The 24172-nt window shown below is 40.3% G+C and overlaps 3 protein-coding genes across 3 annotated transcripts in view; 2 read left to right on the forward strand and 1 right to left on the reverse strand.

Annotated features, from left to right (window-relative positions):
- Positions 1-1121: 1121 nt before the first annotated feature.
- On the forward strand, positions 1122-9363 carry ston1 (stonin 1). The gene is made up of 4 exons (XM_027031480.3): positions 1122-1278; positions 5125-7062; positions 8426-8628; positions 8782-9363. The coding sequence occupies exons 2-4, from the start codon at positions 5202-5204 to the stop codon at positions 8845-8847; spliced, it is 2130 nt and encodes a 709-aa protein (XP_026887281.2). The 5' UTR covers positions 1122-1278; positions 5125-5201; the 3' UTR covers positions 8848-9363.
- Positions 9364-9441: 78 nt separating this feature from the next.
- gtf2a1l (general transcription factor IIA, 1-like) lies at positions 9442-15621 on the forward strand (the record flags this gene model as incomplete). Its single annotated transcript, XM_081714326.1, has 9 exons — positions 9442-9486; positions 9925-10026; positions 10237-10360; positions 10642-10694; positions 11327-11420; positions 12085-12677; positions 12986-13261; positions 14387-14476; positions 14859-15621. Coding segments are annotated over 9 exons (1485 nt in total), but the record flags the coding sequence as incomplete, so codon positions are not given.
- A 287-nt stretch (positions 15622-15908) lies between these two features.
- Positions 15909-24172, reverse strand: part of LOC113591105 (lutropin-choriogonadotropic hormone receptor) — a 41964-nt gene continuing 33700 nt past the window's right edge. The window contains exons 4-12 of the mRNA XM_035529564.2: positions 21302-21376; positions 21036-21110; positions 20862-20936; positions 20341-20418; positions 19712-19780; positions 19236-19310; positions 18077-18265; positions 17793-17864; positions 15909-17055 (exon numbers count right to left, since the gene is read on the reverse strand). Of these exons, the coding sequence (XP_035385457.2) occupies positions 15909-17055; positions 17793-17864; positions 18077-18265; positions 19236-19310; positions 19712-19780; positions 20341-20418; positions 20862-20936; positions 21036-21110; positions 21302-21376 (1855 nt within the window). The remainder of the gene's footprint in view (positions 17056-17792; positions 17865-18076; positions 18266-19235; positions 19311-19711; positions 19781-20340; positions 20419-20861; positions 20937-21035; positions 21111-21301; positions 21377-24172) is intronic.

Here is a 24172-nt window from a genome sequence, read left to right on the forward strand (position 1 = left end):
TTCCTGTTCCCATGGAGATACTTTAACAAAATCAGCCAAAATCCAGGTATGTAGGCCACACCCTTTAATAATGACCTGTTTAAGTGCTGTTGTGTTTAAACCACTTGCCCATTAGAAGTGTGTCCACACTAATGTCCAAGTAAGGTTTTGTGTAGTCAGACTCAATAAGTTGGTTTAATTACAAATGGGTGGAAACTTTTAGTAGTATAGCTTTAATATTTGAAAGAAGATTGTTCTTTTATGTTCTATAAATTCTGAAATGTGGAATTTATTTAGCTTTGTGTGGCCTCTTGCAAAAGCGTGCATGCAAATTTACCCTGCACTCACAGTATGACCTCTGCTTCATAGTTCTTTGATAGAACCAAGCAAATTTTATTCAGATTCATTGTGTTGTAATACTGGAGTTGATGTATCTTAATACACTTTCAAATGCGGGTTAAGTTATTTCAAAGATTTAGAAGCTGGCGAAGGGAGCTAAAAGATGAATTGACTAAATGAGGACATTTAGCTACTTATCAAAAGGAAAATGCACAAATCTAAAACTACTATTGCAAGACCATTTCACTTTAGATTGTAATGTATTGTGACTGAAATTATCCCTTCTTAAACCTGTTGTCGTGTACAATGTGCTAATAGTTAGCAACTAACGCAAGCCTTATTTGACTATTATTAAAAGCTTGCATGTAATCCTATGTCAACCAAATAAGTCAACTCATTTGTACTGCTGAAACACTCAAACCCCATATGTAACGGCTTCCCGGACTAGACAGGCTCGTAACAATGACTTCTCATGTATTGTATCATTTCATCCACAGAAATCAGTTACACATCTCAATTTAGGCATTATATTCATGAACAATATAACAGTATGAACCAAGGTTTACCAGCCATCTATTTGGTCCCTTAAAACAATTAACCATTGTTTCATTTGCTCATTTATTTTACTGATGTATTTTACTCTATAAGGCCAAACAAGGGCAGACAGGACGTTGTTTATATCTGATTCAGCAGTCTGCGGAGTTTCTGTGTTTAAACGGTACAGCAGTGCTCGTAGCCTATACTCTGCCTCATAAGGGCCCTTTTTTTCGGCCTTGGGTCCCAGTGGCTGGTTTTCCAAGGCCTTCCCGTGTCGTTGTTTTCGTGGAGGTGGAGGATGGGGATGAGGAGGGGAGGGTTGCAGTAGACGGTCCAGTCGTCTCTGCCATTTTGAAAGAGTTCGGTGAGACTCGGAGCAAGTCATGACTTGATGTTACACCGATATCGCACTTGAAAATCTATGTGAGTATCAAATCTGTTCAGCATTCGCTTTGAGGAGTTTTTCTTTCCCTGAAGTTTGCATGAGGTTAAATCTCACTTGGGTTTCGTAGGGGCTTCAACTTCTGAAACTCCTCGGGACGGGAATGGCTTGTCGGCCACTTTTCTACAGAAGAGATGTTGCGCAGTTTATTTGGACAAATTTATCCAAAATATTAACTTTAGCAGTACCGTCTGATGTCGGCATGACTCAGTGCACAAAAGGATCTGGATGTTTTTAAGCCTGTTTGTCACTCTCTTGAATAAACGATGTCGGTCTACTTTTTGCGTAGTTTTAAAAAGACATGACGCTTATTTTAAAGGAGAAAGTTAAGCCAAATAGTGAATCGGTGGAATTTTATGGAAGTAAACAGATTGGTTTGTTTTGGTCTGTCACAGCCTATACGACAGCATAGCTAAGGTTGCCAGTTAAGCCCAATACCCTTTTTTAAAGCTTCATTTCTAACCGGCAAACCTATGAAAATTCGCCCAAAAACGCATACAGCCAAACCCATGGCCTGTAAACTAAGTACGTTTGTCTTGTGGGGATAAAATTTGATGCAAATTATTCATTAGCTAGGCTATTACCACTCTGGGCTTGTTAAAACTATGCGACGCATGGAGCATTTAGAGATACCTAAAATAGCCTACTTGTCATCGATCATTGTGAAAATGGGTGAGCTTCTCTGCGGTTAGACAGACGGATTGATTTTTTTTTTTTTTCTGCCCAACCATAATTTGGACCTCACCCCGAGTTTGTGTGTGAAACCATAGTGATTATGTGAGCTTTTAAAGGATACACAGGACTGTAGTTAGAGTATTCATGTATGACATCAGAGAATAAAGTTATGATTATGTTTCATTTTGTACCCTGCAATTATCTGTCCTAAGATTGTCATCTTCTGATACTTTTTTTGAACATCTTCAAGTCACGGTGCTGTTAAAGAACTGTAGCCTAATGGAAATAGATTTGTGGTCAGGGTCTAAAGGTAAGGTAAAGATGAAATTATATTTTCACATGACTGGAAAAATTCAAACTGCTTCATTAGGGTAAATCTTAACCTTTGGACCATTGGATCATTAACACTGGAAAAAATGTATTTTCTTTTTTACTTTTGAGTACAGAATATTATTTCATGATGTCATGGTATTTTCTGTATTGCGCGCTTAGTTAACAGAATATGCTTACATTGCTACATGGCAAACTATGTGACTAAGGACAGTTAGTGTTGTGCTGCAGAATTATGACTGATGAAATTGGAACATGAAAGTTATTGTTCCCTTTGTGCAAATTCCAAATCCCAAAGTTAGACAATGAATCTTTGGTACTTTCTTTCTGTTATTTTGTGTGTGTCCTTTCTGCAACTGTGCTGTGTGTGTTGTCTAGTTTTGGTAAACCTAAGAAAGAGCACATGTTTGCAGGTATGCAGTGGAGAGTGGTAAATGGATCTAGAGCGGTGGGGCTTACATAACCTCTTGTGATTCGGTGTGCGTTTTCATAACCTCGTGGTTTAGTGTAAATTTTTGTAACATCATGTGATTTAGTGTGCATTTTAATAACAGTGTGATTCATCAAGCATTCAGTCAGGAAGAGTTTCTCATGTCGTTGGACAATGGCAAATGCCATGTAAGTTTCAGGCATTGTTTGACAGTGACAATACAAAAATAGCTAATATGAGTATGTTGATGTAAAGTAGTTTGTTAAAGGGCAACTTTAAACCTTAAAGTTTAAAAGATGTGTGATGCAACATTTTCTGAAACCTCCATTGCATATTTTGGTAATAATTAGAAATAGGAGTTTTAAACAGCACCTACCATCTTAACAAGTTGTTATTTTATGATCTGCTTCACCAGGTAAGTACTTCTGACAACTGGCTTATGTTTGATCAAAAATAATAAAATCAAAATAAGTGATATGCACATGTGATATGTATTCCATATATACTGGCATAAAAACCAATATCTTTTGTGTTCTGCCATTAAAATGATGGGATCCAAAAATGTGAAATATTGGACAAAGAAGTAACATGAAATCCTAAAAATGGAGCATACAGTGTCTGAAATATTTTAGTCGTGTTTTCCTGCTGGTGTGACTAATGAGGTCTAGACCTTTGGTCTGAATCAATTAGTGGACAACAAAGCAAAAGGATGAACTGAGATATGATGGTGGCCCATGACAGCTATAAGGCTTTAGTGAGCAATGTGTGAAGTCTTTAGATGAGAACGATGGTGAATGAATGCAAATCCATACATGAAATCGTAAGATTGTGGCTGGAATTTCCTGTATCCATGCTGATTGTCCCAGAGGAATGTAAAGAATGTTTCTCTTAGCCGCCAAACATTCTGTAACCTCTCATTTCTCAGCCCACCGACAGAGTGCTACTGGAACTTGATCTGTGCCCCTCTGTTCTGCAGACACAGCCTGTAGCAACTGTATGTTTTTATAGTTTGCTTAGTTTCCCACACAGCGACGCCAAAAACGATCCAGCGCTATTCTGTAATAAGCTTTCACCCCTTAAGGCAGTGCCGTTGGCTAAGTATTGTTTGAGTTATTGATTGCAGGATGTAGCCTGATCTGTTCCACCATCACAACACGACTCAGGAAGTCAAACTCCTAGTGCCCTGTGAACTCTGCTGACGTGTCGTACACAGCTCTTATGGGCAGAATGACTGTCAGCCATGCACTGCTCTATGCACTTCTAAACAGACCTCCCAACAGTTCAGGCGTGTTCACCATACATCCACAAGCTATACTGATTCATCCATGGAGTCTGTTCGTCGTTCTTTGATTCAGAGAAGGTGCTCAGGTTTTTGAATGCATGCTCTCAGGCTCTAGCTGTTCAGTCTGATACTGAAACTGTGAATAAATGTGCCTTTTAGAATATTTAATCAGTATACACAGTTTCTCAAACTAAATTCAGGAGTGTGCTATATTGTTTTTTTCCCCACATGCCAGTGCAAGGATGTTGCTACACAATGACCAGCTGATTCAGGCTGTTCTGTGTAAACCTTTAAGTCACACAGGCAAGTTAAAACATGGGACGCAGACACAAAATCAGGCAGAGCGTGACACATTTTCCTCCTGTCCTTTCACAGCTGTTACAGTGACTTAATGAAGGAGGTGATTTATAGCCCGTCTATTTCCACTAGGATGTATTTGGAGAAAATTGCAGCCAGTAAAAAAACAAGGACAAATGAGCCATAAGCTTGTGCTGTGCCACCAATTCATTTAAACTGCAGCCGTGCTGGTATTCTGCTTATGGGGACTGAGTAAAACTGACCTTGACCTCGACCTCACTTGGCAGAAGGGCAGTTTTTAGCCCTGAGCGTGATCCTGATCTTAACATGATACAGGCCTTCTCAGATAACACCCAGACTTTCCTCTGTGTCCTTCTGTAGGTAGGCTTTGTAAGTACTGTATAAGCAGTCAGCTTTTACAGTTTATTAAATAATTTTAAATGTATTTGTGCTAGTTTGGCAGCATGTTTTAATGTCTTATTTTGTTTTTTGGAAACATTGTGTTGTAACCCTGCTTTGCCACGAGGGGATTTTTTTTTTTTTTTTTTTTTTTTTTCTGGTGTAAAAAAAACATTGTGAAAGGCATGTTTTTCTGGAAGCAGTTGCACTGAAAATTTCAATATAGCAGGTCCAGATGTGTCCATTTAGCAAATGTGTCACATTAATATAATTGTTCCATTGTGTCTGTGTTGTGTGCAATAAGGGTTCATCAGATTTTCTTATGTTACTTTGTTTTTGTTTTTTTTTCTCTTCACACTTTAATCTTGGACCACTGCAATGTTATGGTTGTCTCTGCTTTTATTATTTTTACAGATGACCTCTATGGTGGGTTTGATAGAGACAGTCCAGGAGAGAGTTCTGTAAAGGCACAAAACACGTTGTCCAATACGATGTGCTCCACAAACCGTCCAACTAACTGGGTAACATTTGACGATGAAGGCAGCCCCCTCTCCTCCCCTCCGAAACACCTGCAGCTTCCACCGTCGAGCTCAGGCTCAGTACCTCGCCCAAATGGTTTGAAGCTGGTGCTGCCTCCCTTGGGGAATCTATCAGGGAGATTATCAAGCTCACTGGAGTGTGCCCAAATGCACCTTAGCCTCAACGGGAGCTCCCGCGTGCCTAGTAACACCCCAATGTGTACCCCAGTGAGGGAGACTCCACCTGGTCCGTTTCCCCTTTTCCACAGCTCTCGGGGGCAGCCTGACTTCTTCAGTAATTTCTCCAGCATGTCAACAAGTTTCTCTTCCCCAGAGAGAAGCGCTTCACACCTATCTTCTGAGGCCTCCACACCATTCCCAGCATTCCAAGATGATCCCGGTCACTTCAACCCATTTTGGAGTGAAAATGAGCACAAGAGAGAGTCTGGAAGCTCCTCCTCAGACTCTGAGCCTGGCTCGAGCTTGCCTCGCTTCTTCATAAGAAGCAAGGATGGTTACGAGCCTCCCCAGGACCACCTTCAGAACTCCTACTCCTACATCTGCCACAAGCTGGAGAGGCTAAAGGCAAAGGAGGACCAAGAGGAATGGAATGGGGAAAGGGAGGAAAGAGGTCCAAACGTAACCTTGAAAGATATGGAGACAGGAAGAGGTCCTTCTTCCTTCGTTCCGCATGGTCTGTTCCTCAGCCAGAAAAGGCATGGCTGGCCGTTGATGCTGAGGATCCCAGAGAGAAAGAACCGCATGTCATCCCGTCACTGGGGACCCATCTACTTGCAGTTGCTCCCTGGAGCCGTGCTCCAGATGTACTACGTGAAGGGTTTGGAGAAGCCTTTCAAAGAGTTCCAGCTCCATTCTAGCTGCTCTGTCTCTGGCCCCAAGCTGGAGAACTACAGTGAGCCGCGCAAGATTGCGACGTTGAAGGTCGAACACATGTCATATGTAGAGCGAAAGCGCTACCATCCCAAACCCGAAGTAACTCACGAAGCCGAGGTGGAACAGCTGCTGAAGTTTGGCACAACAGATTATGGGGACATGGAGGATTTGCTAGTGTCCCTCGAGGAGGAGCTGATGAGACTACCGGTTCCCCACAAGCACCAGAAGCATTATGAGGAGCAGGAGCTGTCCTTGCAGATCGCAGACCACATCTGGATGCGACTGGACGAAGACGGAGCCGTGCTGGAACGTGCAGCTATCACACGGATCCACTGTCTGGCCTTCCTAAATGGTTCAGGGGAATGTTTCCTGGCACTGAATGACCTTGCACTGCTGAGAAAAGATTCCTCATACATCTCCGACGATAGCGATGACGATGTGTGGATGGAGATCACCGACTATCACTTCCATAAGTGTGTGCGCGAAGCTGAGTTTGAAGACACCAGGCTGGTGAAGTTCTCGCCCCCTGATGCCTGTAGGGTAGAGCTCATGCGCTACAAGACGGTGTCTGTCTGTGGAGACATGCCGTTCTCGCTGAAAGCCATGGTGACCGTGCAGGGGGCCTATGTTGAGCTTCAAGCATTCCTCAATATGCATTCATCCTTCCCCTACCATGCTACTGCTTCAGAGACACAGGCACTCAGTGAAAATGTGCTTATCCAGGTGCCGTTGCCGGGTGATTGGGTCAGAGTGCCTCGTACTATGTCGCTGTTGTGGCAGAAGTCTCTCAAGGCCCGCATGAACAGAAGTGCCTGCATGGGCTCAGTGAACGTAACAGACTCTTATCCAGTAATGCAGGTGACCGTGGGTACGGTCAAATATGAGAATGTTTATGGAGCCATTGTTTGGAAGATCGACAGGCTTCCTGCTAAGAACATGGGTAAGGAAATGTTGTGTTTCTCTATTTATGGGAGATATCAACTTTTGATACACAGCAAATGGAAAATTTTGTACATTTACTCTATGTTCAGTCAAAGTTTGTTTTGACTTTTTACCATTACAAGGCTGTCATTATGTGAAAGCTTAGATCCTCCAATTAGCAATTCTCATGCCAACATTCCAATGATCTTAAACCCTGTTGTGCTGTTAAGTAATGCATGTGCAGTTACTAAGCCAACTGATGTTATCAAGCTTTTCCTAGTGGAAAATAGCTTCGATTCTGTGATGTGAGGCAGTCTTTTACCTTTATTTCAAATGCAGTTGCAGAGACAATATTTAAACCTTGTACACTTGGTAGCATATAGTAAGGAAAAACAAAATATTAGTACTATAGTAAGCTGTGATTAACCAGTCAGTTAAAAATTCAACAATGATACACTGCCAAATTGTTTGTTAGTACTGGTCCTTTTAAAATGACTCTCATCTTAGATGCACCATTGTCTACAGGGTTAAGATGGATTCTCAAATAGGTATTTGTGTGTATTCACATTATCCTAACTTGTATTACATTTTGCATTAATAGCACATTTTTGCATTAATAGCACATGATCTTAAAATGACAATGAATGAAAGGACAGACACAAATTATTTATGCAAATGATGGCTACTATTTTCTATTCTTGCTAGCTACACTTAATTTAACAAAAGACATAGTCTATTTATTAAATACCTTTAAAGAGGATACATACCATATCAAATAGAATAAATATTAAACAATGAATAATTTAATAATCTATATATAAATGTGATTTAGATTTTTAAGCTAATATTAGTTTTGTTAGATTTTTTAAAGGTTGTTTAAAATGTAACAAAATGTAACAGAATATTTTTATTTAAAATATACTGAAATCAGTCCAACTACAGTCCAACTACAATCCACAAATTATGGGGAAAAAACTACAGGCAGTCTGTCTCATAAGGGCCTGGTGAGAGCTTTTAGTGGCCACTAATTTTGACTCTAAAGCACCAGCGTACAGGATTAATGTAGCAGAGGGATATGTCATCTTACAGTTTGTCACATTACATACAGACATGGCAGACTTCTGCATACCATGCACTGTATCAGGAGGGAAACCATTAGATCTGTCTGATTTACAAACTTTCAGCACCTATTTTGTAGGTTTTCACTGTTGTTTTGTATGCGTCCTCTGCTGGTTAAGAGCGTTAACTACACTTTATTGCAGTATTTCTAACTACACTTTATTGCAGTATTTTCTAACTACACTTTATTGCAGTATTTCTAACTACACTTATTGCAGTATTTCCCCCCCCCCCCCCCCCCTTTTTTTTCCCCCCCCTTGCAGCAGTGGATCATCCACACTCCTTTTTCTGTAAACTCGAGCTTGCGTCAGACCAGGAGATCCCCAGTGACTGGTTCCCTTTTATCACCCTGGAATGTGAAGTAGCAGATACCATTGCTTCTCAGACAAAGGTGAAGTCTTTGGGCACAGAAAGTGACTTTCAGCCTCAAAAACATGTCAGCACCCGGACGTACTATCGTTGCCAGGTAAGGCCAAAGCGACACCTATGACTACACCACCAGTCCGTGTAAGAGAGTTACAGGTGTAGGTTATTCTTCTATGAAAAAAAATATTGTTAAACAAACACTGCACAATGTCTTTATTTATAACATAAATCTCTCCGTGTCTGACTTTCTTAGGTGAAAATCGAAAAGAAGTTAATTGAAGCAGAATTACAGAAGCCATTAAGTTGTGCATCACAGTGAACCAACATGTGGATCTGTATACAAGAGAAATACGGGGACAACAACTACCACCAGCCCCGTCACCACCGCCCATTATTCCTTTAGCGAACTTCATAAATACCCGACAACACAGGACAAAAACGGAAGCATTAAATACTCTTACTTTAGCCTTTTTGTTTGTGTCACATTAACATTTTTACATATGGCTCTTCCATATAAACGCATGAAATCTTGCATGAAATGTCCGATAACCGCATTTTAATGCCTGTAAAATCTTATCCATTAGCCTACAGTATTGTTGCACTTTATCTCAATTTACAGATGGATAAGTCACCATGCCTGTAAGAAAATGTTAAAACATTTAGGCAGACATTATCATGATATTAAGAACACTTGTTTGAAGTACAGAGCAATCATTAGATATGCTAGCTAGAGCTTCCAGTAACGACTAATGTTATTTAATAATGTGGTTTGTTAAATTGCATTTTGTCCATGCATTGTGAGCAATAAACAACAGCTAATTCCTGTGAAACAAAATATTATTTTTTAGAGCCCGTCGGACAAGAAGATTATGGCACCATGGGAAATTCCGTGACAGCTATATTACAGTGATATTTATCAAGTCATTTTGAATCTGCACTAAAACCTTCAATCGTTGGGGTTAGATTTTTGAGCAAACCTGTACCAAACAGCAAACATATAACCACCACGCAGTGAAGGGGATGCATGAGTAGCTGGTTAAACTGATTAAAGCACCATATCAGCTGTGTCACCTCAGTGAAGTTTCAACCAGATAACGAGCCTAGCTCCAACGAAAAATGCTTTCAAATTCAAACTCTCTAGTACGTAGCTAGCCAATTTTAAATGAAAGTGGTATTTTGTTAGTTATATAGGCAATTACTTCAGTATCGTGACGGCTAACATTTAATAATAAAATGTTTGCTTGAAATTCTTATGAACTAAACTGTCTTAGAGAGCTTGCTAGTTAGCTAAAAACGGTTTTGCTAGTTAACTAGCTAACATAACTTAAAATTACTATCGTCTCTTATTCCTTATGTAAAAACAAGGACTAACTCAAGATAGTCTTTTCCCCCTCAGCCTAAACTCTACTTTTCCATCATTGATGATGTGATTGAGAGTATCAGAGAGCTTTTTCTCGATGAAGGGGTACCGGAGGGAGTACTGGATGACTTGAGGCAGGTAATATTAAGTAACAGTCCTCCAGCCACATACTCGCTGTACAGTTTTTTTGAAAAGGTCGACATCGTAAACGTTAGTGCTATTGAAATCATTTCATAGGGTTCTATTCTATGCATTTTGAATGTTAATTTCGTTAAACTTTGGCAGGTTTAGTATCTAGTAGGCAAAATTACTTTCTCTGAGAGAAACCCCCACTATCTCTCCTCTTAGCTTTGGGAGTCAAAGGTGTTGCAGTCCAGAGCTGTGGAAGGCTTTGCAAAAGACAACCTCAATCCCTCAAATTTTGTTCTGCAGCTTCCAGCAAATTATCCTCAGACTCTTCATAAACCCACAGGCGAGTTGCTTCCCATGGCTGTTTTATACATGAGCTATTTGTCAAGAGGAAAAATAAATAAATCAAAACTTCCACAGCTTTTAAAGCTTTGATTGTGTCACTGTTTGACAGTGATGGTGTGTGCAGTGTTTTTGTAGTCATTATTCAGTCATAATTCTGATAATCTGAGACCAAGTGGAAAACACAGCATTTAGTTAATCAGTCTGTTTTAAAGCTTAGCAAAATTGTTCACTTATGAGACGCATAGTGTCTCCCCCTTTTAATAATATATTTTGCTTCAGCTTCTGTCGTCATTCCTGCTGGGCGGCATGCACAGAGTTTTACAGCAAAAGCAGTAAGTAAATTGCATCTTTCTTATGCTTGACTATGCTGTACACATCGTGATCTCTTAAAACTGGCGAAGTGCTGGGGTAAAACCACCACGTAAGTGAGATTAAACCTTCCAGATCTGGTGTCAAGCAGAGCAGAACATTGTGATTAACAATATTCATATTTATACCCGGGCTGCCCTTTGGAAAGGACTTGTAATCAAAGTCAGCGTCACAAACCATTTCCTGGAAAGAGCACAAAACATAGTCCTGAGACCAATGGAAAAATAATATAGTTTCAAGAATAATATTTTATTCTCTTTTCTGTTGAGAACGTCATACAAAGCATACTTTCTGCTGTCATTTATTGACCACAAGGGAAATCTTCTACAATTTATCAGGTCGTTAAGAAGAAAGAAAAATGTTTCAAGTACTTTGTTTGGTTGAAAGGAGGTGGGGGGGGGGGGGGGTATAATGTTTAATACATTGTGTCAAAGTTTAAAGCTATGGTTGATGCTCTGTGTGAACTCATGGACGAAAGGGCTTCTTGTGTGATGGTTCTTAAGGGCTCTTAAGTGTGTGTGTGCGCGTTGTTTTTTTTTTTTTCTTCCTTTGTCTTTCCTTCTCAGTGGTATGTAAATGCAAACGTTACTTTCAGAGCAACACTGGCACTATTGCAACATTTTCTCTACCACCCGGAGTTACCTATCCTGTTCAGATACCAGCAGGAGTGACCCTACAGACTGCCTCAGGTGTGAAGCATAACCCATACCTTCAAACACTAACCAGGCAGTTCTAAGCCTGCTTTTGGAAATCGGCCCAGAAGACGTTAGTCCTGGAGAATGCCCAGGGGAGTTTAGCTCAAATCCTAATCTAACATTCTAAATCCAGCTAACCAAGATCTTTCAAGGCCTTTTGAAATGGTGTCTTCTGGTTCTAGTCTTGAAATAGTCCTGTGTTTTTTCCTCCTTATTGTAGCTATAATTCATAAAGCTCACAAATGGTATGGCAGAATATTGCAGGCAGAATATTGAACTGTGCAGTGTGGGAGCTAAAAAAACAAAAAAACAAACCACATATTGGATGTATCCCTTTGCGGTGGTGGGTCTTACCCTGAATCCTCTGCAGTTTGTACAGTTCAGTTTAGTTCTGCTGTACAGCAGGTTTGGGCAGGGAATTGCTGATATTACCTTGATAATATAGCTATATTTATTTTAATTTGACACTTGCTTTCATCAGTCATTAGGGTCTATGAAGTCCAGATAAATACATAGTATTTCACAATATCCAGGGAAACTGGCTTTTCTTTGATGATTGGTAAATATGAAATTATTGCACCTGATCATTTAATTGTGGAATATGTTCAGGAGCCTTCACATTTATCTTTCGTTTTATGCCCTCCCTTTATTCCCACAGGCCATTTGTACAAGGTCAACGTTCCTGTAATGGTGACCCAGGCTCCAGAGTGTCAGCGTATCCCTCCCCAAACGAATCAGTCCCTTATCGAGCAGAGAAATCGACCCCCTACTGTCATTCATAAAATCCCTGCCCAGGTGACTGCTCCAGGTCCTCAAATCCTGCCTGTTCCGCAAGCCTCCAAACCAGTCCTACCACCACAGGATCAGACACAGAACCGACTCACCCAGCAACCAAAGATCCCTGTGGAGCAAAGTACCCAAGCCCTGGTCCCTGTTACCCCAGACACTTCTACTTTGCACCAGCCTTCGCAGTCTGCCCTAGAAAGCTCCATCGAGTTCACCCTGGACGGCATCGAGTTCAGCCCTCAGCCCCTGGACATGAGTGTGTCTTCACCCTTCTCCATGCAGCAGCAGCCTAGAGGTCTGCAGGGAGAGTTGCCTCACATGCAGATGCTGGAGTTCGGAGCCAGCGTGCAGGACATGGTGGAGAGAGCTGTTAAAATAGGGGAGGAATCTGGAGCCCTGAGCAACACTGCTGACACCATGAGTCTTCTGCCAGACTTGGACAGAATGCCTGACAGTGCAGGCAAGGTAGAAACCTATATTTGTAGAGCTGGGTTATTCTGGTTGTCTAGTATATTGTCATAAATAAGATGTTAATCATATTTTGTGGCCCATTGTTTGTTTTTTTGGGGGGTTTTTTTATCGCATGATGTCTCCAGAGATGTATGGATTATGTTGTATTTGGCAGACACTTCCTGCAGCTATTTTTGAAAATGGCACTAGCAGTGCTAAAAATTCTGATCCCTGATTTTCAGTACATACACAGTACATTCTAAGTACTTTCGGTCTGTGGCTGACAGATATGAGCAGCACAGTCTCTGTTGATTTCTCCACAGCTCGAAGGGCTCCTGATGGACTACAACTTCAATGAGCTGGACGACATAGTTCAGCTTGACGGCACGGGTGACAGCAGCTCCGAAGTGGGAGACGAAGAGCGCGAGCAGCAACGGCGGGAGGAGGAGGAGGAGGACCAAGGAGCTGTCGGAGAGAATGAATTTCTGGGCATGATCAATGCGGAGGCCCTGAAAGCTCTTCAGGGGGCTGGGGAGAGCAGCAGCAGCTGTCCCAGCAGTGACGGCGATGAGCCTGATCTGGAGGAGGTGGAGGAGGAGGTGGGGGCTACGACTACACAGTTCCCGTCTTGCTTTCTATAATGTTACAGCAGATAGCTATGTGCCACTACCAGCGACATAAACGCCGCCTCTGGACAAAGTGTCACACTTTGTAAGCACTTCCAACAATACTTCAAACCGGTCATGAGCATTCTTCTATTTGCCTGCTTTGCTGATGTCAAGAATTTCTCAGAAATTCTGAAACAGCCAAAAAAAGAAATACGAAAATATCATTAAGTGTTAAGCAGGCTTCATTGAACTAGACACAAGCTATAAAAGGAAACTGACACTGGTTAAAACAATTGTAGTGTTGCCTAAAAACAATGTAATTCACTTGGAAGTCTCTCTAACCCTGCCCACCGTTGCATGCCACCATAGCTCTCCCATAAAAGCAAAACCCTTGAAAAGAAGTGTCAAATTACTTTTTATTTTTTATATCTGTGACAGAATTTTAAAAAAGTGTTTATGAATGAGGCACTTCTGTAGCTTCCCTGGTATAGTAGGTACAGCATTATGCTAGTAACACCATGGTCATGGGTTTGATTCGCACGTAGTGCCATACTGAGAAATATCTGTTTCTCTGGTTAATGGGATCTGCCAAATATTATAAATATTCCCAAGACAATCGACACTCCTAAATTTCTGTGTCTTAATTTGAATAAGGTAGAGCATTCTGAAAGTGTAATAGACTGAGGGACTTTCATCTGGATTTACAAGCTTAGCATATTGCTTGTAAATTTCCTCAGGCCATGCATAACTTTTTAGTATCGAATTTCTGATGCTTGTTTTTAACACAAAGCCAGTGGTGTTTACTCTTCTGTGAACCATGATTAGTCTAGGGTATCAGCTTCCATTTAGCATGCATGTTAAATTGACATGTCATAGACTGAGAATTTTGCAGAGATATGGAAAGGGCAAATATCACTCTATTACCCTGACCAAAAGGGCCTGGTTATGATATCCAGCAGGAGTGCTTTAACAAGTTACTGACACTGGTGGATTGGTGGGGGTGGGGGGGACCTCTAAAAAGGTGTTGTTTATAACGATATTTCTTATGAATTTCTTAAATTACTCAGTCCACTTGCTTCATAACATTTTTCTTGTCATTGTTTATCTGGTGTCTAGGATCCACTGAACTCTGGTGATGATGTGAGTGAGCAGGATATTCCAGAGATCTTTGACACTGAGAACGTCATTGTTTGTCAGTATGATAAGGTAAGAATTATTCTGGGGATTTGTGCGGTTGATGGATAAGCCTAATCCACATGCTAATTCACTCATTATGACTGTTTTTGGTAGATGGCAGGCTGCTCATTTAAATCTCAATGAATGTTAGACGTTAAAGCTGTAGTAAGCAATGTTTGCAGCTCTGGCTAGCTACAACAGTTATATCACCTTTAAAGGTGTTGAACATGTAGTACAGGTGTTCAATTACAATATTTTGGCTATAAGGTGGACTTCTGTTTAAAGATTTGTGTTCATGTCTGTGGCCTAAAGTATTCATATTTATTAAAATGATTTACAATTATCAAAAGAATATTTACAACAGATATTTTTTAAAATGCAAAACAGATTTGTATAAATGCTTTTATGACAGATTCATCGCAGTAAAAACAGATGGAAGTTTTATCTGAAAGACGGTGTGATGTGCTACAGTGGTAAGGACTATGTTTTTTCCAAAGCCGTTGGTGAGGCTGAGTGGTGAGATGAGGGGGTGTTAAAACTTGAGCCCAGTAAAGAGAACTGTCGTGAACACGAGTGGGGAAAATACTACGCACAATTTTCTTTAAGTGTGGAGAATTTTCTTATTAGCTAATGCTGCATTTGCTTTGGATATCTTTATTTTGGTTAGTTGGTTTGTTTGTGTCTGCATAGTTAAAATTGCAGAATATAAAGCCAGTCCCACAAGAACTCTTGTTGGTTCTTGGGTATGTGATGTAACTCTGGATTTTTGCGTTTCCAGTCTAAAAATCCTTTTTGTGTTTCAAGGGGTAGATCATAAAGGTTGTGGTTTATGTTGAACATGATAAGAGTATCATTATTATTTAATTCTTCCTTCTTGCTTACTGTGTGTATAAAACCCACTGAAAGCAAAACTATACTTGTGTATGTGTTGTATCTAGTTTTGGATTTCTATATACAACTACTTTTTGTTAAAAAGGAACTTGTTCTGCGGTTCTGTACTAAAGTCGATGCTTTTGTATGTTCTGCATCTTTTGGCATAACTGTTGGAATATAAAGCTATATTATTTGCATACTAGCAAACATGGGATTTAGCAAGTGTAAATAAAATGTATGAATGGAGCACACTATGGTGTATGCTGTAACTGTGCACAGACAAACAATAGTTGCTTCATGAAGAGTTTTGTATGAATTACTGTTTCCATGTGTTGGGGTATAGAATCATCTCTAATCTATACCTAGGTTAATATTTTGAAATTGAATGGTACAGGTGTTTTTTCTTTTATTCCTGAAGAAGATCCCACAGTTTAGAAATGGTCGCATTTACAATGGTAAATTGGGGGGGGGGGAGAAATGTTTTGTTTTTCAAATGCATTCACTGTATGCAGTATATATGTACAGTATACACAGAACGCTGCTGTAGCGTATTGGTTATCAGTCAGTATTTTTAAATCACAGAAGAGGCTCATGTTGCACCTTTACTGATGAAACAGCCCCGCAGCTTAATGTGATACCCCTGAAACTGGTTCGAATGGCTTTTCCTCGACCTCTTGTTCCTGGGATCCAAAGCAACTCCTGAGAGACCCTGCAGTCTGTAGAACTCTGCCTGCATCTGGCAGTAGCCACAGCGGCTCAGAAGCATGTACATGTCCCTGCGAAAGGCTCTGGTGAATATAGTGTACAGGAACGGATTGCACAAGGAGTTGATGGGGTAGAAAAGGACCAGGAGGATTTTGGACTGCGAGACCGTGATCAGAGGCATGCGCATTGCAGCGGAAATGGCAAAGAAAGAGATTGGTGCCATGCACAGGAAGTCTGTGAAGATGAGCACGGCCATACGCTTGGCTATCCTCGTGTCGCCGTGGCGTGTTGCCATGTTTGGTTTGCGCACGCTTAAGTAGATGCCCACATAACAGGCGCACACAGTCAAGAAGGCTGCCATGTTCAAGACCAGCAAGGCCACCACATAGCCCTGTGAAGCTGGTGTTTCGATGTCCATGGGCAGGCAAATGCTCACCTTAGAGTAGTTGCTGACCCCAAACACGGGGAGCAGAGCCACCAGGAGGGAGAAGCCCCAGCCTGCGGCCATCATGGCCACCACGTGTCGTGGTCTGAGCCTCCTGTCGGTCTGCATGGCATTGGTAATGGTGTGCCAGCGCTCAAGGGTAATGGTGGTCAGAGTGTAGACAGACAGCTCGCTGGCAAAGACCGTAAGGAAGCCTGCCACACTGCAGCCAGTGCCCGTCTGCCAGGCCATGGCATGGTTGTAATATTCTCGGCGGGACCAGTGGTCCACAAGGGCGATGAGCAGCAGGTAAAGGCCCATGCACAGGTCTGCGAAGGCCAAGTTGCACATGAGGAACCTGGAGACAGTCATCTTCTGAGGGCTAGAGAGTAGGACAACCAGCACAGCCAGGTTGCCCATTAGCGCAGAGGCAGTGATGACCCAGGTGATGCAGCGAAGGAAGTCATAACCCAGCAGGTCCTCACAGGGGTTGAAGGCGTCGGGCTTTGGGCTGCATTTAAAGGGCCTGCTATTGATGCACAGCTCCATGTCAGGATAGTGAAAGTTGATTTCTTGAAGGTCAGAGAGCTCTTGACCCGATACGTCACTGTGAAGAAGGAGATGTCTGTGTCAAGTGTCGGAGATATTCAACTATTGACTGTTAATTTTGATGTTATAGGGGAAGTTGATCTTTTTTCACATTTGATCCTAGATGAACACTTCTAGATACCTGAATTTTTTGTTGTTGTTTTTGCTCTAATAATTTAAAACGATTAAAGCCAACCCCACCCTATGCAACATGCATAGCTATTACACAGATTGTGTACACACCCCTCGGCTGATTATATACAAATGTTACTTTGTCGACATTCTTGTGTATGATGAGGCTTTTGAGAAATCTAAAGTGTCTAGTTTTAACAGCCTTTGCATGCTTGACTCATACAAATAGCTGGAACTACTTTACCAAGCTAAACAGACTTGGTGAAGCTGTACAAGAACTAATCTACCTAGCTGGCACTGTTCATCGCTATACTCCAGTGTGTGTGTGTGTGTGGGGGAACCCAGCAGCAGCAGCTTCAGGCTTCATACGAAGAAAAGTAGGGTGGTTGTTTGTTTTTTTGTGTGCCCTTTTAAAAATGTTGATTTTGACTAGTCAGTTATCACACTTAGAGTTGTAAGTAATTGATTAGAATTAATTTGATTTGCAAAGCAATTATTGGGGGGGGGAATCTTAACACTGCACCTACTCATATGTCTCAGGTGAGTATAAATCGTCCTATACGTGTTTAGATAACTTCAATTTTACAAAGAATAATACGGTGAATGTCACTGAGTCAGTCTTACGTGAAATCAGGCTGGTTGTCCTTATTGCATAGCTTGGTTAGGTTTTTAAACTGGCCAATTGTGGTCTTCTCCCTGCATTGGGACAAGAGAATGTCGCCATTTATGTTTCAAACTTAATAAAGGCTGGTCTCAGATTTGGTGTTTTGCTATTTTATTTGTGCTTAGCATATTCTGCAGAGGTTCTGTTCTCAAAATGAAGGAGAATGCAAAGTATAATAAACCTCCATTCTGCAGCCACTGGGAAATTAACTCTGCACCTTCTCCCTGCACGTTCTGGATCAGACCTGTTGTGGAGTCTCCGGTTGTGGAAGGCGCAACAGTGGCTGGGGTAGGTGAGCTCAGCCTCCTGTAGATCTAGAAGGTTCTCCAATGGGGGTAGTGTCTTGAGAGCAGGTGTAGACCGTGCTTTTAGAACCTTCACCGCAGTCAGTCCCCAGGTGGGAAGTGCTTGGAGCGCAGTGGATGAGACATCTCTACACACACATGCATACATGCAAGTTTACATGTACATGTGTGCGCATCATACAGCACAATCAGGCTGAGGTCAATATATGTGAATTAAGTCATAATTTTAAATTACACTGTTTATAGAGACATTTGCTTCTAATATAAATACTAGAAATGCTTTTGGCATATTTTCGTAATATATTATTCAATATAATTCAATATTCAATATTTTTAAACATCCTATGTGTCCTATCCTATTATTTCTGTACACATGACTGTCTGGCCTCAGTAGTTGGGCAATTAAAAAGTGCAATGCTTGTCCAAATGATCCTCTGTCATATCTAATGTAACAGTCTGCAAGAGTTCCTGACAAACATTTCACAGAAACAAAGATTGTATCTGTTTTGCTACAATCTTGGCAAGATGCGATGGTGACCTTTTTAGGAATGTTTCTTGTTTAATCTCTTTCTGCGATCCCTCTTGCAGAATCACAATAATGAATACTTTTCAGTTAAAAAAAAAAAAAAAAAAAAAAAAAAAAGTTAAACTGATATACAAGTACCTCAGTAAAACTGTGCCAGATAATTTCCACAGTAGGTAGCAAACATTTAAACTACTTTTCCTTCTTTAGTGTGACCCTGCATCCTCTGTGTTTGCCTCTTTCATACCAAGGCTAAATTTCAGGGTGACTGAGACGCTTGCCTTGAAATAGTTATGAGGGACAGGTACTTTGAAACCAGGAAACACACAGACCTTGGCAAGTAGATAGGAATGTGATGGTTTCCCCCCCCCCCCTCCATCTATATGCATTTCTGAACTCTCTTACTTTGCCTGCTAAATGCCATAAATATAAATGCAAAAGATCTTGAAGAAACGGGCCTTGTGTGCCATTTGCATTCCCACTGCGCTCATATTCCTTAATTCCTTTGCCAGTAGTACCCCATAATGTCATTTTCACATTTTACTTTACAGTGCAAAGTTACAAATTTTACTTACAGAACAGCTGGTCCTACAGCCCCTTCAAAGGCAGCGTTATGGATTTTACTAAGATGCATGTTGTCTTTCAGAATTCTAAAAAGTTGGAAAAAAATGTGATCAGTATGTAATTACACTCAAATGTACTGGTATTACGCAGTATGACCACAGCCTACTGCATAGGTGAAAATACACAGGTCCTGCATTAAGACCACACTGATTAACATCTAGCCACTAAATCTGAACAAGCAATGTTTTTGTGCATGTTTAGGAAAACACTGCATAGCCCAATCAGTGTTTTGTCTCATTTTTGTCTCGTTTATTTACCCATACATTATGTTCCCTACATTATGTTCTTAGACTAAACCTTCAGTCGCAATACAAACATCTGATTCTGCCACTCACTTGGAGACAAGTGAGGCAGCTTCTTGTAAACATGTCTGGAAGTGGCATGCCTGAAAATATGAACGTTTCCACTGAGTTTTATAGATACGTACACCTTATCCAGCCTCGTCCCATTGAAAGCGTGTGATTTTATCTCAGTAAATCCATTTCTGACAAGGTTCCTGAAAAGTGAGACATTCACAAAAAAACCCATTTCAGTTGTTTGGATGTTGAAAGTTTTAAAAAAGGGCATGAATGTCACTGTGTCTGCTGACCTAACAGTACCCAGATCATGTATCAAGGTGGTGGTTTTATGAATACAATAATTCTGCAGTTATATCAGCTTTAGAATTGCTGCAGTTTGCTGGAAACATTTGAACAATATGTAGATGTTTTTGAACAATACTAAAATGCTTCTCCACATAAAATCTTCCATTTTTCCACCTTGGCTTTATACAAACACACCCAAAACATCACCTAGTGCAGATATAGGCATTCTAAATATCTTAATGGCTCGTTTCCTGGATTAAGATGGTGCTGCTTTGCAAAATGCAATTATGCTCTAGAACTCTGGTTAACCTTTAAATCTTGGTTCACAATCTGGTTGACTTTTAATGAGTTGATCATATGAAAAGTGGGGGGTGTAGCTGTTGAGTTACAATTGATGCTTATTTGGAGGAAAGGTCAAGTACTATGGTCTCACACATTAAAATGGAAAATTGTACCCTGCTTCAGAACTCACATATACATGTCTTCTTTGGATATGCCTTGAAATGCATTGGCTGGTATGCTGTTTATCCGCATGTTGTCTCCAAGCTCCCTTCACAAACAGAAAAAATAAACAGGATAATGTGTGAACGGTCTTCAAAATACCAATAGAATGAAGCATGAAGGGTGAGGGTCCTATAAGGGGTTGTATTTCCAAGAAGGGAGGGAGCTATAAAAAAAACAAACCCAACATTTTGTATTCTTTTATGCACGTCACCTACTTACACCCCCCCCCCCCCCCCGCCATCCCCGAAATATTTAGTTGAGGAAACTGAGAAGACTGTAAGCTGAATTGAATGTTCAATCAGGATTCTTTTTTTGACACTCCAGAGAGCCATTTATGCATAATTAACATGCAGAGCCTTTAGCACTGCATTTGCTGGGCTTAGGTCCAAAGATCTGTACTGCAGCTTTGCAGGTGCAGTTGGAAGGCCACAGTATTAAATCAGAATTGTTACTCTGTCCTCCAAATCGCAGAGGGATCTGATTACTCACAGGAAGAAAAATAGCTCCATTGAGGAGATGGTGGAAAGGTCTGGAAAATGTCTCACACCTGTGTTGCAGATGCTTCTAAACACAATAAATTAGAAATAAATGAGAGAGAATCTAATGTGTGACTCTATTAACATCGTAAAAATACAGCTCTTGGTAGCTGATAAGGTGTCTTACAGGTATCGTAGTTTAGGCAAGTCAGTAAAGGCACCATTTTCAATGGCCATCAGTTGATTAATATTCTGTATTGAACTGAAAAACAAAACAATGGCAATTTTTACTTTCAGTAGTTGTATTATATATATATATATTTATTTATTTATTTATTTTCTGTCAATTTTGATGTTAAGTAAAAAGTTGACATTAAATTCTAAACACATGATGTGCATGTATGCGTGTGTAAATATACTCAAGACTATTTAAGACACAATGAAAAGACTTACATTTCTTCAAGGCTGTGAATGGAGAGAAATGCCTTGCCTTGTATGGTCCTGATTGAGTCACTTTGGGAAATTTCACTGCAGAAGAAACACAGCAGCTATTTCACAAGTATAAACAAGCAAATAAATCAATATGTGAGAATGGTTGCTGTTTCTAATTTATTTTCACTTGACTCATTTCACACAATAATTAAAAATAATAAATATGCTATCACATTAACCATTGTCCTCCAGTGTTCATGTAATGTAGTTAAAAGCATAAATGTCACAGATGAAATGGCTGCTCTGTGATGTCCTTCCCTCCTCCCAACAACTCTTTACTCATCCAGTTGCCTTAATTTCACTTCATTACAATAACAGTCCTGCTCAATCCAAAACCACTTAAACTTGGTTTAAGAAAATTTAAATGCTTTCTTACATCCATGGAGATGTAACTCCCTCCTCAGTCTTTGAGAATGTAATTTACATAATTGCGTTTTCCATTTTAAACAAATTGCCGAAGATTATTGAGAACAGATTTCTTATTGTTCCTGCGTGCATCATCAATGGCACATCTTAAGAATCAGCTTCTACATGCTACGTCTCAAACGCCAAGAAATGATTATTTCAGTAACTTTTGACCAATGTGTATTGTTTTTATTTAATTTCTATTGTCAGCTGCCTTGTCTCCTTGTAAAACTATCACTCAACATTACACTCGCTAAACAGTACTTCGAAAGTAATACTTTTATCACATCAATCTGGTTTTTACTAAGAACCGGCAGTTACTCTAACCTTCCTTCTTGCTTATGCAATAATAGAATTTATTTTTAATCAAAATATTAGAACTATACATAATTTGTTTTGAAACAGTATTGGTAATGAACTATTTCTGATGCCAGTAAACTAGTGTTTGCTACTAAAGCAATTATTAGTTCATTCCATTGTCCCAAAAAGTAATTTAGCTAAAAGTACATCGACTCCAGGAGTTATTTTTTCCTGTTAAGGTTTTTCTTTTTTTCCTTCACCATCCCCTTCATTGGGGATGCTGTGTGAGGATGCGCGAGAGTGAAACTGAGAGAGACTGAAAGTGCGCGTGAGCGACAGGACCTACACGTGATAGCGAGTGGGTGAAAGTGTGCGCGAGCATGGGAAACTGCATTCAGGTTGGGTTTGACATGGGGGAGGAGCTTCATGTCATCCATTGTCAGTATACAATATTGTTAATATGGGAATGCAAAGATATTTTTTTTCAGTTTGTGTTATTTTTCTATGATTTACTGTACTGATAGAAAAATATATTTTAGAGAGCTGAATACCTGCTTGCACCCACACCGACCAGTCACGTGCCACACCATGCACACACCACACTCACCAGTCAGATGTACAATATGCAACTAACTTGTCCAACCTTTAACTGTTATTCATTCATGTCTTGTAAAAATGATGGCATGCTTGATGTTTTATCTGAGTATGTTTGTGCGTAAACAAATTAAACTTTGTTTTGGATACCATTTTCTTCTCATGGTCAACCACCACCCATGTTGAAAAATTGCATCAAACCTTAAACAGTTTAAAAGATTTTCTGCAGAACATGTATTCCCATGTCAGCACAGTGTAACTAGAATAGACTATAATTCCATGCCTGAGTCCTGTGAAGTGTACCTGGTTATTTGGGTAACATCTATAAGAGTATTGTTTGATTAGCAGCGGTTAGCCTTTCATGAATGAGATTTAGTCGTCATCTCCGCTTTCAAGCTTTTCAGTAGCTCACTCGCAGTTTTACTCGCGCTCGTGTGCGTTTCCTGTAGTTGGCGCGCACTTTCAGTCTCTCTTACTCAGTTTAACTCTCGCGCGACCTCTCACAGCCTTATATAACAATATATAACAATAATAGGCGACGTGATAATATATATTGATGCTCGTTTGTGCTGATGTATATGTGTGTGAATGTATGTGTGAAAGTGACGGGGGAGTGTGCGTAAAGATGGAAGGGATGCAAAAGCTAAGTAGGTTGCGTCAGTGTTTGTAGTTAAGCAGTATTACTCTTGGGATAAATCCATGTCTAATACTGCAAACTGGGGATGAAAGATGTCCACGTTAGATTAAATACTGCATTTCTGTTTATAATAGAAGCAGTTATTTTCCATTGATATACTATTTTTTAAATAATTACATTTTAGTTTAGGTTTCCCTCAAGTAGCAGACAATGAGTGGGTTGTAACACGAGGTGCTGTTATTAGATCAAATTATAAAGGTTTTTCATGCATTATAATTTTATACTACTTGGCTGTGCTTTAGAGTAAATAATTTATGCAGATTTCGCTGGTACCTTATTGCATTTTATTAGTTCACTGTGAGTATTTGGTAGGGCCTTCTCGTTATGCATGCAAAATTATGACCTGCACAAGTTCTTTTAATTTCTGATGTGGATTTAAATTTAATTAACGCTGACATTGCTGATTTAGTCAAAGTATTTACGTTGGAATTACAAACATCGCTGTTATGTTTCGGAGGTTTTTTTTTAAGGTTCGTTACGATGGTGCTGCCTATTGATGAACTCTATGACCAGGGGTGAGGATTCAGGGTGTGGCATAAAATCTTTAACTTATTATTGCCTCTGTTATCAAACACCATTCAATTCATGAACATTAGTCTCCAATGACTGCAGCACCTTGGCCTGTGCCTAGTCTTAGTTATACAGAGAAGAATACTAGCTTGCTGAGCAGTGAAAGAGAGACCGAGATTGAGGATTTAAAAGTAGCAAATCATTGCAGTGTGTGAAACTCAGCACATTTGTATCACCGCGAAACACGCTGTACCTAATCTCCATAAATGACATATCTCTCACTGAATAAAAATTGAACAGTGTACAGTGGGAGAAATGGCGATCAC

Source organism: Electrophorus electricus, chromosome 5 (assembly GCF_041902795.1).
Source record: "Electrophorus electricus isolate QZ-2024a chromosome 5, ASM4190279v1, whole genome shotgun sequence".
In the NCBI taxonomy this organism is placed as follows: Eukaryota; Metazoa; Chordata; class Actinopteri; order Gymnotiformes; family Gymnotidae; genus Electrophorus; species Electrophorus electricus.

Bases quoted from the DNA above. Each gene is read 5' to 3' on its own strand.
- ston1 (XM_027031480.3), top strand. From the start codon at position 5,202: ATGTGCTCCACAAACCGTCCAACTAACTGGGTAACATTTGACGATGAA. The intron at 7,063-8,425 runs GTAAGGAAATGT...CCCCCCTTGCAG, and splicing joins GCTTCCTGCTAAGAACATGG to CAGTGGATCATCCACACTCC. The intron at 8,629-8,781 runs GTAAGGCCAAAG...TGACTTTCTTAG, and splicing joins GGACGTACTATCGTTGCCAG to GTGAAAATCGAAAAGAAGTT.